At 41.8% G+C, this 14,956-nt stretch overlaps 1 protein-coding gene across 2 annotated transcripts in view; it reads right to left on the bottom strand.

The window, feature by feature from the left end:
- Positions 1–1,392: 1,392 nt before the first annotated feature.
- The window catches only part of trappc8 (trafficking protein particle complex subunit 8), a 64,600-nt gene continuing 51,036 nt past the window's right edge, over positions 1,393–14,956 (bottom strand). For both annotated transcript variants that reach the window (XM_072390245.1, XM_072390246.1), the window contains exons 20-29: positions 14,028–14,461; positions 13,068–13,224; positions 12,861–12,957; positions 8,577–8,645; positions 8,431–8,489; positions 6,827–7,033; positions 5,813–5,914; positions 4,924–5,063; positions 3,648–3,737; positions 1,393–2,499 (exon numbers count right to left, since the gene is read on the bottom strand). In XM_072390245.1, the coding sequence (XP_072246346.1) occupies positions 2,265–2,499; positions 3,648–3,737; positions 4,924–5,063; positions 5,813–5,914; positions 6,827–7,033; positions 8,431–8,489; positions 8,577–8,645; positions 12,861–12,957; positions 13,068–13,224; positions 14,028–14,461 (1,590 nt within the window). In that variant the 3' untranslated portion in view covers positions 1,393–2,264. The remainder of the gene's footprint in view (positions 2,500–3,647; positions 3,738–4,923; positions 5,064–5,812; positions 5,915–6,826; positions 7,034–8,430; positions 8,490–8,576; positions 8,646–12,860; positions 12,958–13,067; positions 13,225–14,027; positions 14,462–14,956) is intronic.

Genomic DNA, 14,956 nt, shown 5'->3' with positions numbered 1-14,956 from the left:
GAGACGCCGTGGAGAACGCTCTGCTGCCTCCAGCATGACCCGTTTGCTGGTGGATCAGTAATGGTGTGGGGAGGCATCAGCCTGTAAAGTGATTTTCCACTTTTATTTTGAGTAGAACTCCAAATCCAGCTCTGCATGCGATAATAATTTAGATTAACATTGATCGTTTTTATGTTATTTTGTTCTCAACTCATTCCATAGTGTAATGAATAATGATTTTAAACTGGAATATTTCATTCATCAAGATCTAGGAAGTGTTATTTTAGTGTTTCCTTTATTTTTTGAGCTGTGTATTACCTTATATGAGAAAGCAACACACTTGTGCATCTTCAAAAAGCTTCTCTCGAGGAGATATGAAGAAATATGGATTTTGCTATAAAATGAAGTCCTTTCTCTGACATTCACACGCACGTTATTTTGCAAAAAATTTTTGGTTGATGGCAAGTGTCAGAGCAAACCACAACCCAAAATATGGAAACAACATCCCACTAATGTAGCAGCCTCTGCCAAGAGTGGAGCACGAAGACTTAGAGGGTTCACCAGATACCAATCTGATGACATCAGCGGGAAACAAGCCCAATCCAGAAAGAGTCAACCTCACAACCCAGTCGGTCCAAAGGATCAATTGCTAACAACGCTCCAGGACACCCACAGATGTTGTCAGTACTGGGTGGGCGGTCATCGTGTTATTTTCTTTTTCCTGAGGTTGGTCTGATGGAGCAGTCCCTTTAAATCCATGACCACTTTGTGATACCATCAAACATTAGAACCTGAACGTTCTAATGTTGTCAACATCCTCACTGGAGTAAGACTTTCCTCTCAGAGCTGTCCAGTCAAATCACATGAATGCTCCTTAGTTCTGTACCCCCTTCAACATGGCACACGAGTTAAGACACGAGGCCAGCAGCGAGCAGGCAGTCACCAAACATGCACAGGTGATGCTGCCAGTCACTGCTTTATGCATTCTGTGGTCATTCTGGCTTTATTCTTCTCATGCTTCATTCTGGGAAGCAGCGACACTCAGTTTGATTTAAAAAGTCCAAATCACAGCAACAGTTACCTCAGGGAACATTTCATAGAGAGAAGTGGAGAGATTGTGTTAGAGCAGCATGTGGCAACAACACCGAGCGAAGAAGAAGAAGATAAACACATCCAGTTGCTTTAAAATGTATTCTTTTTTTACAGGGAGCCACAGAAAAAAGGCAAAAATGTTAGTTCACCTCAGAGCTGTGGCCACAGGAGGGGATCAGTTGGTGGCTGGTGGATCAGAGTGATGGTTCTATTGGTTTTGTCAGGAGTTGTACACAAATATTGCTGTGAGTCAAGCAATAGCCATTATATTTAAAAATGAGATGAGGAAACGCTAAAACAATACAGGTGTTGTTGCAGCTATAGTTTGTTACCAACTATTCTAGCACAGTCAACCTTTAATCAGCATCATTAGTTACATTTTTATTTTCTATTCACAGCCATTCAGCCAAATATAAATAGATAACTTTCTGACAACATGTGCATACGATGTTAGATCACAACATAGTGAAGTTAAGCACAAAGCTTGATAGGGAGAAATAATAAAATAAAATGCATGCACAAGGAAACGTTGGTCTGTTGTAATGAAGAGAAAAAAACAGGTGGAGGCAGCAAGACGGGGGTTCACTTTTTAGCTCCCACTCAGCCTTCAGAGGAGCTGCAGAGCAGCTGTCCAACAATAAGCTGCAGAATATACAGTATGTAAAGAGCTCTGGCTGTAATGTCACAATAACAGACAAAAGCTCATTTAAGAATCGGATTGAATTCTCTCAGAGTTCACTCGTTTCCAGACTGCATCAGTCCAGTTTTAGGAAGGCCGGTCCAGCTGTCAGGGCTAAATGTGGACAAGCTTGTTGAAAGCAGTTCTGACAGATTTATGGTTTCAGTTGAAAATCACCCGCTCCAACGCCAACAGATCTCTGCCACGTGGCTTTTTGTCAGGAACCAAACACTAACAGAGGTACCAATGACACATGGGGAAAACAAGGTGTGTAAAGAAGAGCTAATGGGTGCCGGAAGAGAAAAGGGTAAAGAGAGGAGGAGGTGAACCAACAGCTCACACTGTTTGAGAGTGAAACAAAGGTCTGCAACATCAGCTCATCAGTCTCTGTGTTGAAGAAATGCTTTTAAAAGAAACTTTTTCATTTTTACAATTGGTACAAAAAGGACGTTTCTTCCTGTCCGGAATGAATCAGCAGGACCGTGTTCAGGTGTGCTCGTCCTCCTGAGCGCTCTCAGGCGTTTTTGATGATTATGAGAGCAGGACTTGCTGTTTGCTGACTCGACTCGCACACGGCACTCTGCTCTGCTGGTTTTGCAAAAACCCGTGGTGTGTTAAGGTTGTAGACTCCTGCCCGAAAGAAACACGCTTGCAGAGCCAGGCTCACCACTTCCTGAGGCCTCAGGGGCAGCTTATACTGGGACTGCCCCACCCAAGCAAAGGAGCTGTGGACCTCCAAAGACTCAGAGCTGGAAGAGACAGAAATTACTAAATGAGTGCACTCATAATGGAATAATTCCAGCATAATGGAAAATGAGCACTGCATTCAACTGGCTGCCAGATACAACAGCTGCTCCCATCTCTCCAATCAGACAACTAATGATGGACCCTTGACAGCATAACCATGTCTGACTTTCCTCCACTTCAGCAATGTCTGTATACTTTATTTTGTGAAGAGTAAGGTTTAGAGTATGTGACTGTCACGTTAGTATTTTGCCTGAAACACAGACCCCTCAGAAGAGACTGACACCAGGAGCCATACGCACTGACAGAAAGGTGCAGACACATAACGCTTTGAGTGGACCAAAACTTTTTTTGCCCAGTTTCAAATTAGTATCATTTTCAGATTATTCATCATTCTACCGTCAGTAACCTCTACAGACAAGTGCAAACACATTAGAGAAATATTTGCTCAAAAGCAAATCTGACATTTCCAACGTCATTCACTGAAGCAGCTCTCAGCTGAGTTCTTTCTTTGCTGATCAGTCTTGAAGAACCTCTTCTGAGATTGTAACAACATCTCTGCAGAGGACTTGAGACGCTCTGGAAAGTGAAGCTTTCCATACCAAGCTTCCTTGGTTATTCATGTTGGCCAACTCTAACAGAGTTGTTTCTACAGCGGGCGGCTGTAGCTCAGGAGGAAGAGCAGTCGCCACCAATCGGAAGGTCGGTGGTTCGACTCCGGCTTCCCTGGGCTACATGTCAAAGAGTCCTTGGGGCAAGACACTGAACCCCACGTTGCCTCCATTGGAGGGTTATCATTGGGGGTACTAAAGTATCTTAAGACGTGCTGTATGAGTGGGGTGAATGCAGCATGTAGTGAAGCGCTTTGAGTGGTCAGCTAGACTAGAAAAGCGCTATACAAGTACAAGTACAGTCCATTTACCATTTCAAACTCGATCAGTTTCCCATTTACTGAAGACGCTGTTCAAGTGGGGCAGCCTGAAAGCTTAACTGGGTGTTTTTCATGTTCTGTGTCATCCTCATATCCTTGCTGCGAATAATGCTGAATAATGCTGAATTACTCATGTAATGATAGTTTTTACCACAGAAGAAGTGGTTTGGTCCCCATATCTTAGTGGAATCAGGTTGGGAATGGATTAGCTGAGTAACTTACCTGCTGCTTTTGGGTCTCAAGTCGATGATAACTTCAACTTGAGCCAAGGAGCAATTGGACAGAGTCAGGGTTACAGGCACCAAGCAGAGACTAAGGAAAGAAAGACAAACAGTTTTACTGAAGCCAGCTTTACTCTCCTGAAACCACAGATACAAACCAAATGCATCCGACTCAGTGCAAAGCATCTGAGCTGGGTTTAGGTTGAGTGACTACGGAGGACCATTAGTCTGTAAGGACTTGGATGCATCCGTCTGTCAGGTACTGTATGGGTATGGTGTGGATGGACAGATGGATGCTGGCTTGGTGGGTGGGCTGTGCACTATATGAAAGTGGCTGAATGGAATAAATTCTTGTATCACATAACTCTGGTGATATTGATTCATCACCGGGACCACAGGAACTAACAGATGCTTACTGGATGATGGCCAACAAACATTTCTCTGACTCAGCAGGCCCACATGTCACCAGCTCAATTTACTTATTAAGAAATATGAATTGTTAAGGGCAAGCTAAAACGGCTCTGGGGATATTGACTACAGTCTAGCATTAATTTTCCTTTAGCTGCCCTCGGGTAAACTCTTGAAAATGATCTGATATGATAGTTAACTCCTCTGTGCAGATTACATACATTTCGATCTGATCCTGCTCTAACTGCTATTGTTTTAAAAGGACCTAACCGCTAACAACAAACCGAACAAGGAGTGTTGATAAGCTGAACATTGCATAATATAAGATCAGATTTCTACCCACAATCTGATACAGTACACCTGAACTGTGGGCAGATGAAACCCCACAGGTGCAACCTCAGAGCTGGAACTCGGAGGCAGAACCGTGACAAACACTTGATGGTGTTGATGAAGATTCTCAGCCATCCAGGTCATGGTAATCATGGAAGCTTGAATAAGGGCAACTGGACTTCTTCCTGGATCTTGAGGACATTTCAGCTCTCATCTGAAGAGCTTCTTCAGTTCTGAACTAGGTGGGGGGGGGGGGGGGGGGGGGGTGTATCAGCTGCCTGAAAGGGAGAGTTTTGCTCACAGGATCAAAGGTGTGAATGGTTGTGAAACGTGGACATTACTGTCCTCAAAGAGTCGCTTCTCATTGAGATGTAGGTGCACTGCTGAGTCTTGACCTGAAGAGGTGGCTTTCATGAGCTGTTCTCTCCTATATAGAGGTCCGCAGACGAGATATACAACTCAAATATTACAGGTGCAGCACTATTCCAAAGGGAGAAACCTCTGCTTTTTCTCCAAAGTCAAAAACAAGTAGAACTGACCTGTCCAGGACAAACTGGTGTGTGAAGGTTTCAGGGTAGTGCAGATTTGTTTTGATGAGCTGGGAAAGCTCTGGAAGAGGCATAATGACTGGAGGAGGCAGTTCCGATTTAAACTTGAGCAGGACCATCTCCTGCGCTTCCTGAAGATACAAAAGACATCACACAGTTACCAGAAGGACCAACAGAAGTTTATGATGATAATATTTCAGGAACACTTTGTAGTATCAGCAGCAGCAAACTATCTATGAAGTCCACAGAAAATCTGCCATGAGCAGTCAGTAAACGTTTAGGGTCTCTGTGGTGATGAGCTTCCTGGGTTTGTAGTGGGTAAAACATGATACCAATTCATTTCAAGAATTCATTTAAAGCTTAAAAATAATAATAATAAAGCCTTAAGTGTAAAAAGTCAATGAATGCTCTTTACGAAAAAGGGAAGGGAAAAACCATCAGGACTTGCTCTACGTACACAGGGATCCCTGCTGACTATATTAATATTAAAAATCTTATTGTCATCATATTAAAAGAAGGAATACACATATGAATACACCTCATTCAGTATTTGGAGCATTTTCTTGCACATTTCCAGAAGATAACTATTCAGAGAGCCTTGATGGTTCAGCCTTGTACTGAAGCTGGAGGTGTACACCTCGGTTCATCTTGATTTCATGTGGGACTAAGCAGGAGTCCACTTCTCCACAAAAAGTCAACAAACTCATACTGCATGTTAGAGCACACACTCAATGCTAGTCAGACTATATGTGAGGTGGTCAAAAAAAGGGGCAGGTTCTACACCCTTACCCTGTAGTAAACATACAGTAACTGACCGTGTGTACATCCATGTCCAAGTTTTGGTTTTAGGGTAATGAAACAAAGTGTGTGCTTGTTGTACCTCTTTGGGAGTCAGAGAACTGGCCTCTTTGCCAATGCTCTGCAGTGCCACGTGCAGCTGGCCCTCTAGGATAAGCTGTTTGTTGTCCTCGACCACATATGCCTGTTCAGACAAATATAAACTCACTTACCATCCATTTAGAGTTTGACAAGTATTATTTTATTTTAAGATATAATACTTTATAAAAAAACCCTCCTGATCCAGCCCTCATTTCTTTCTGTTTCCTTCCAAGAAGGCAGACATTCTTATAATCTTTTAAAGTGGTCTTGAGCAACAGTTTTCCAGCTTTCTGAAGCTCTTTCTGAGTTTTTCTGCTTTTTCCCTCATCTTCAGTCCTTGTTCCTGAGCATTTTCAGAGGTTTTTTCTTTGTTCAGCCACTGAACTCTGACCTTTGACCCCTTCAGGCAGAAAAAAGGCTCCTAACTCAAGGGATGAACCAGTGTTGTGTCGACACAGAACAGACAACTTAGCAAAGAAGCCATTTTAAACTGGATCTTTAGGCTCTTTGTTACCAGCAGCCTGTCACAAAGACACATCATTTGTTCCCATTTCTTTAGCTGCATCTATGAAAAACAGCAAAGAAAACACAGTTTGACAGACAGAAAATAGGATTTCTGCAGCAACAAGGTGATTCCCAAAGTTCCAATTAAATAAAAGATTTTTGACCATAGATAATAGGCATTAGTTGGGGCTGTACCCCATTCATATGAAAACACAGGACTAACATAATGTCCTTTCAATCGTACAAGGAAAATATTTTGAGGATTCTCCAACTCTATGATGAATCTGAAAAGTTAAAAGTTCAAACCTGACTTCAGCGTGTCCTGCAGCCTGTGAGTGCTCTTTCTCTGCTCTGTCATATCATGAACTGCAACTGTTTCTCATTTGTTCTCTGAGTAGACCAAACTACCGTCTTCTACATGGCTTACACCACAGCATTTGTACCAACAGAGTCCAAACAGGAACTTTTCATATTCATGGTGTAATTTATCGTTTGGATAAAATATACATACCTTCCAGATAACAATTAGATTGAGGTCAAGCTCATTACACTTCTTGGCAATACTTGTGATGTCGGAGCCTCTGTTGTCAGTGGGTACAGAGACCTGACTTTTACTGCTGGATGATGTCCTGGATGGTGCCAACGCCAGTTGTTGAGATTCTGGGGAGCAACAGCAGCGGAAGAAAAAGTCTCCACAGGGTGTGGAAGAACTGATTATCTGCAGAGAAAGTTTGAAGGAGTGAGAGGAGGGCAAAGCACAGACACAGCGGTCTGCAGTTTGCAACGTGACATCACACCACAGTCCACAGGTTCTCCTGCAGTGTTAGATTGTTCAAAGTGTGCTCCGAACATTTTCATGCAGTAAAGTTGAAATCATCCTTTAGCTGGCATCAGTGCGAGTGTTTGTAAGGCGACGGGGGTCACATCTCCGTTCTTTTTCAGCTTTTCTGAAGCTGCCACACCTCCAGGTGTGTTCATTTTATTCACTTTACACTTGTTTGTGTCTGCTGTAAGCTCATCTCTGTCAAACTAACTAAGTTTTTGTTCATTCTTACAGCATACAAAAGTTCACTGTTCCAAAAGGTTCTGTGCTAAGATGAATATTTTGGTTCCCAACAGTCCTCTGCTCTGCCTACTAGATTTACTAATATTGTTCATGGAAAATGTCCATTTTCAACATTTGATATGTTGATATGATAAAATGTTGGTTTATGATATTCATAAACCATTCCATTCTGTTTTTATGCACATTTTACAGTGTCTCAACTCTTTTGGAATTGGGATTATATGGAGACCTGCTACAATACATAAGCTTCAGGCTATCAAGTAGATATCAACTGGACTGCCTTGATCATGGAGGAATTTGCAGGACTTGGTCTGTCCAGTTAACTGCAGATGACAAGATAAAAAACTGGATTAATTTAGTAGAGAGTGAAGCTGAAACACAGCAGCACCATAAATCTGGCAACACACCAGCCCAGAGAATCCGATTTATGCTCAGTGGATGGAAGGCTCAAGTTAACAATCTGTATGTGCACCTTAGCATTAAGACCTCTTACCATATAATAGCAACAGTAGAACACTCTCCAAATCCAGGGTTATCTCCTGTAGAACTAACTTCCACTTTAAATTTGGGAGCAGACATCTGTACCCTTATTATTATTTTTTAGGGTTTTCTCAAGTAACCTTGAACCATGTCTTTGGCATGTAGCTATAGACCCAGGCTGCTGGTGGAACTCCCATGATGCACTGAGCAGCTCATCACGACTCCGCTACATTACCCTCTCCACACATTTCTGAACTACTTTTGCTCATCACAAACATTACATATTCCCCCTCTTAGTTCTTCTCTATGAACTATGGAGCTGAATGTTTCTGATCTGTGGCAACTGCACCTCAAACATGGCCAGTGACACTGTCATCTCTCAATGTTAATCTCACCTCTCTCTTTCCTTTCAAAACTTCAATTTAATTTAAGGAGCTTTTCACATTTAATGCCAAAACACTTGTTTGCTACTGTATTGTTAGGTGCTCTCTGTAACATTGTAAGTTGTTGACAATACCACGTACAGTGCCCTGAAGTGGACAAAATAAAGTCATGTAAATTGTATTTACCCGCTCATTTCCAAGGTTCAGGTCTGCAAAGGTGTATTTCTCTATGATGTCCGACATAGCTAAAAACAACAGATTAGAGTCAAATCTGTGCACAACCAAAATCTGAAGGCATCAAAAGATGACTGACATGTCCAAGAACTAATTACCTTGATGGGGTTTGCATCGTGTGGCCCTAAAACAAAGTTTGGCTCTTTCTCTGCTGCTGAGCTTACAGCCTAGAAGGGAAGAGGGAAGACAGCACTGATATGAATGTAAAACAGCTCTATACTGGAAAGAACTCTTCATGTTTCTGTTTACAAGGAATCGTGTCAACCTTCAATGTATAAGCAGAACCTCCACATTCATATATTACTCCATAGTATACAGTCTTACCATATACAGCGCTCACCTGTGACATTCACACACCGATGAACACAACAGGGGAAGTGTGTGTGGCTCAGTGTCTCGCTCCAGAACAATTTCACATGCAGACTGGGGACTTTTGCTTTGTTGGACAACCACTCCCAATCCTGAACCACAGTCACTTAATGCTGCTTTAGTTCCAAATTCATTTTTTTTAACTAAAAAGATACATTTGGTAATTATTTTGTAATTGTTCTGTTACTTCACATGATCAGTTCACACTGACATTCTGGGAACATTGTTATAAACCTGCCTCAATATGCTGCTTGTTCAAAAAACTCCATCTTAAAATCTCCATCTTGCAGTGTCATAAAATATCTTTAGTGTCCCTGCTTTGTCATGCATCAAGAAAATGCTCATATTTGGGATTTGTAAAACTACTTGAAGAAAGAAAAGGATGAAGGAATCAAAGATCTAATATGTAATACTAGAAGTTTCCCTCAGAAATGGTGCTTTTGGATTTCCTGACAGTGTTAAAATAAAGCAATGCTTCAAAAGTTGAACATTTTTGGCAGCATTTTCACTAAATATAACTTTGAGAGTATTGTACATACTTTAACAGTTAGTAGTACTATGTTTTAGGGCTTTTAAGGATATTTTAGTATGTTCAGGTTAGGGGCGTTTGCAGGCTTTTCCAAATATTTTTCATGTAAATTAAGTAGATCTAAGTAGCTTACTAGTTTTAAGTAGCCAACACCTAACTACCTAAATACTTCTAATTTAGAAGAGTCTCAATTAGTCTGGAAAGATAGTTTAATAACGTATAAGAAAGCCCTTCTTAAAGCTAGAACTGCTTATTATTAATCATTGATAGAAGAGAATAAGAATAATCCCAGGTTTCTTTTCAGCACTGTTGCCAGGCTGACAAAGAGTCCGAGCTCTGTTGAGCCATGTATTCCTTTAACTCTCAGCAGTGATGATTTCATGAGATTCTTCATCAATAAAATTGTTTCTATCAGAGAGAAGATTAATGGAATCCTTCCCATTATTATCACTGATGGATCATCAAGTTGTCACAGTCTATGTTCTGTCACAGTTTGTTTTTCAGATCACAGTTTATGTTCTTGTGTTTTCAGGTTATGTTCATGTCATGTTTCTCCCGTGTCACATTCAGTTCACTCACGTCACCTGCTTCATTGTTCACAGCTGCACCTCGTTCACTTATCACTCCCACAGTATTTAGTCTCCTGGTTTGCTTTCAGTCATCGCAGAATCCTCACTATCCCTTCATGCCTTGCCACAGAGAGATAAGTCTGGTTTTGCCTCATAGCCATAGTCCTGTTCATAGTTACTCATTCACAGTCATAGTCTTGTTTTGTTTTCATAGTTAAGTATTTTTGGTCCGGCTCTGCCGCGCTTTGTTTTTGCCTTTTTGCTCCCTGTTCTTGTGTTTTTGTGAATAAATCCTTTTTGAACTAAAAGAGCTGCATCTGGGTCCTACCTCACCACCAGTCCCTGACACAAGTAGAGCAGCTTTAGAAGTATCTTTCGAACCTGAATTGTATTTAGACGGCTTCTGCCCAGTTGATCTCTCTGTGCTAACAACAGCAATAGTCTCTTCTAAACCATCAACTTGTATGTTAGACCCAATCCCAACCAGACTGTTCAAGGAGGTTTTCCCCTTAATCAATACTTCCATATTGGATTTGATCAATCTGTCTTTGTTGATAGGATATGTACCTCAGACTTTTAAGGTTGCTGTAATTAAACCTTTACTTAAAAAACCTACTCTTGATTCAGAAGTGTTGGCTAATTATCGACCTATATCCAATCTCCCTTTTTTGTCTAAAGTTCTTGAAAAAATAGTTGCAGCTCAACTTTGTGATCATTTACATAGAAATAATCTGTTTGAAGAGTTTCAGTCAGGATTCAGAGTGCATCATAGCACAGAAACAGCACTGGTGAAAGTTACCAATGATCTCCTCTTAGCCTCTGATAGCGGACTTGTTTCTGTGCTTGTCCTGTTGGATCTCAGTGCTGCATTTGATACGATCGATCACAGCATTCTGTTACAGAGACTTGAACATGTTATTGGGATTAAAGGAACTGCATTAGGCTGGTTTAAGTCATATTTATCTGATAGATTCCAGTTTGTTCTTGTAAATGAAGAATCTTCCTCACACGTTGGAGTAAGTCATGGAGTTCCTCAGGGTTCTGTGCTTGGACCGATTCTTTTTACTTTGTACATGCTTCCATTAGGTAACATTATTAAAGACATAAAGACCTGGATGACTCAGAACTGTCTGCTTCTAAATTCAGACAAAACTGAAGTTGTTCTCTTTGGACCTGAGTGCTTCAGGGAGAAATTGTCTAGTTATATAGTTACTCTAGATGGTATTTCCTTGGCTTCTAGTTCTACAGTGAGGAACCTTGGAGTTATTTTTGACCAGAATTTATCATTTGACGCACATATAAAACTGGTTTCTAGGACTGCCTTCTTTCACCTTCGTAATATTGCTAAAATCAGGAACATCCTGTCTCAGGCTGATGCAGAAAATTTCAAGCACCTCAGCATGCAGAATGCTTCTACAAACGTGTGAAAGAACGGGTCGCTCTCAGGAGCTCAGTGAATTCCAGCGTGGTACCCTGATAGGATGCCACCTGTGCAACAAGTCCAGTCGTGAAATTTCCTCTCTGCTAAATATTCCACAGTCAGCTGTCAGTGGTGTTATAACAAAGTGGAAGTGATTGGAACCGACAGCAACTCAGCCACAAAGTGGTAGGCCATGTAAAATGACAGAGCGGGGTCAGCAGATGCTGAGGTGCATAGTGCGCAGAGGTCACCAACTTTCTGCAGCGTCAATCACTACAGACCTTCAAACTTCATGTTAGCTCAAGAACGGTTCATACAGAGCTTCATGGAATGGGTTTCCATGGTAACTGTATCCAAGCCATACATCACCAAGTGCGATGCAAAGCATCAGATACAGTGGTGTAAAGCACGCCGCCACTGGACTCTAGAGCAGTAGCGACACGTTCTCTGGAGTGACCAATCACGCTTCTTCATCTGGCAATCTGATGGAGGAGTCTGGGTTTGGAGGTTGCCAGGGGAACGGTGCTTGTCTGACTACATTGTGCTAAGTGTAAAGTTTGGTGGAGGGGGGGATTATGGTGTGGGGTTGTTCTTCAGGAGCTGTGCTTGGTCCCTTAGTTCCAGTGAAATGAACTCTGAATGCTTCAGCATACCAAGAGATTTTGGACAAGTTAATGCTTCCAGCTTTGTGGAAAGAGTTTGCGGATGGCCCCTTCCTGTTCCAACATGACTGCACACCAGTGCATAAAGTAAGGTCCATGAAGACATGGATGAGCCAGTTTGGTGTGGAAGAACCTGACTGGCCTGCACAGAGTCCTGACCTCAACCCGATAGAACACCTTTGGGATGAATTAGAGCAGAGACTGAGAGACAGGCCTTCTGTCCAACATCAGTGTCTGACCCCACAAATGCCCTTCTGGAAGAAATGTTAAAAACTCCCATAAACACACTCCTAAACCTTGTGGAAAGCTTGTCCAGAAGAGTTCAAGCTGTTATATTAAACCCTATAGATTAAGAATGTGATGTCACTTAAGGTCATATGCATTTAAGGCAGATGAGTGAATACTTTTGGTGATATAGTGTATATATATATTTTTTTTTTTTTTTACAAAATAATAGAAGCTGAGTGAAAATTTTCCGAGTATGGTGATTCAACTATTTTTGCCAGGATAGGACATATCATTAAGTGGCAGAGTGATTGTCCACCAGTCAATAGGTTGGCCATTTGATACCAAACCCCTCCACATAAAGTGTGGGAAAACACCGAACCCCACACCTCCCAGTGTGCTGATTATGTGTGATAGACAAAGAACACTGTATGGAAGAGAAGCATTGTTTCCATGTTTTTTCGTGAATGACAGTGGTTTGTAGAACCTCGCCATGGTTAAAAGGTGCCAAAGAATTTCAGACTATTTATGTCTCACTCAGGTATATACAGCTGGAAGCAACAAATACAGTCTATAAAATAAATGCAGACCATCTGTTCCAGGCATACCTTTATCCTTGTCTGGGTTGATATACTTATGAAGGCGCCAGTGTTGACTGCTGCTGGACACCTGGACGATGTGGAACTCACGCACGCCACCTTCACTCTGAGAGACAAGAGGAGAGAAATTTAAATGAAGCTGAAGCCGTGGCAAGTTGTTCAACCTGATAGTACAAGCAAAATCCAACAGTGGGTTTGTGCAGCGCTGTATCTCACCATATTGACGTTCTCCACATCAATAAAGACAAGCGTTCCACAGCTGTCTTTGTCGTCCTGAGAATGATGCGGAGGGGCACTGCTGCGGCAGGCCGAGGCCTGTACACTCAAAGACCGACTGGCGCAGATAAACACTGTATGACGCAACACCCGGTGACTTTACATGAAGAGAGAAGAGGAGGAGTGAGAGAGTCCACATGTACAGTACAGAAACAAAGCCAGGAAAAAGACTGGACAAACTCACTCATGTATACCTTTCTCCTAATTTAGATTATTTCCATCTCAGTAAAGAAAAAAAAAGTCTTGAAGACAACAAATGCACAGCAGCTCTGAGAATATCTTCACCCTGCAGGAGGACAAAAACTCACAGGCAGTATGGCCAGAGTCTGCAGAGCTGTGATCACAGCCAAAGGGGCTGTGTGGAGGAGTCACATCAGATGGGTGCAATAATGGAATGAATTGAAATTGGTATTGGTGACCAGCAGACACACACTGTCTCTGACATGCTCATCGTGTGCGAGTGTGGGAAAATAAAGTGCTGCACAGTGCCAGTGTGGATATCTGATATAAAGGTTTCCTAAACAAATTTTGCTGCCATCACGATGCAAACTAACAAAAACTTGATTATAGTAAGACTATCAAGTTTTATACTTTTAACAATGTGGTTGAAATGAAATTATTCAGTCTTAACTTGTTGCAGTTTTAACTGATGCATAATCTCAAGCTTTCCCACCATCTGGAATTTGTTACTGGAGTTCCATTATTCTATGTATTTGATCCATTCTCACCAAGCTTTGTACATTCCATGTCTGGATGACCTCAAACAATAGCAACACTGATGATTTTAGAAGCTGTACACCATGAAAACCACCCACCTCTGCATTTCTCCAACATTGCTCTCTTGTGCATAATTTGAACTTCACCTTTGTAAAACAGCTGTGTTAAGATAATTAAACCTACCTGATTTTGAGTCCTTTCTCTGTGCTCTCATAGTAGAACAGGAAGTTGATTTCATGGACTCCCTCCTGGTCTGGTCCTCTGAGCCAGAGAGGCAGCTGACAGGACTCTCCTGGTTGCAGCGTGCTGCCACTTATTGGGATTTTCATCACCCCAGAGGGTTGGCTGAAATCCTCTGCTGAAACCAACATCTCAGATGCCACTGAGCCTGGCTGGAGGGGCATTGCAAAGGTTTTATAGGCTGAGCAACTTTCAGCTGAGGCCGGGCTGGGTGGTGTTAAGGGTGTTGTGGCCTGGTTGCCAAAGGTGAAGAAATGAGGGTGCGTGGATGCCACTCGCAGGCCACACAAAGCAACATCACTGACGTTACAGAACTCGACGTAGGCTTTCCTGATCTCACCACAGAGCAGAGCTGTAGGAAACTGCATGAAGAAGACCTGAAACACACACATTAATCAATAACCAGATAACACTGGCACATTTAAAATAAACCACTTGCTTGTTTATGTGTTACATGTTGGAACAATTAAATGAATCTTGCTTGTTTGTGGGACCCCTCTTCCAAATGATCCTGTTTTGAACATGTGGCTTGAAGCAGCTGTAATTTCTGTTTTTGTATCAAACTGTGTTATACTTCAAACTACATCTTAACATGACAACAATCACTGGAATATCATTTTCACTTACTGGAGAAACGGAAAGCTCGAGTCATACACTGATCTCTACTACGACTACTGCAAAATAAACCCAGCTAACTCAGAAAACCAACAATCTGTCAACCCCAGAAGCTCAGTGAAATCACTTCCATCACTACACTTTATTTACTAGTAACACTACATTACAACATAAAAAGCCTTCCAGTCAAGCCTGGAATTTGTTCAACAACATGAGAAAGTTAGCACTCCCTTTAGACCACTGTCAAAAAAGATCAG

Source organism: Leuresthes tenuis, unplaced genomic scaffold, assembly GCF_036924035.1.
Source record: "Leuresthes tenuis unplaced genomic scaffold, fLeuTen1.0.hap1 SCAF_7, whole genome shotgun sequence".
NCBI lineage: Eukaryota > Metazoa > Chordata > Actinopteri > Atheriniformes > Atherinopsidae > Leuresthes > Leuresthes tenuis.
This window is presented reverse-complemented; position numbering and strand designations above follow the sequence as displayed.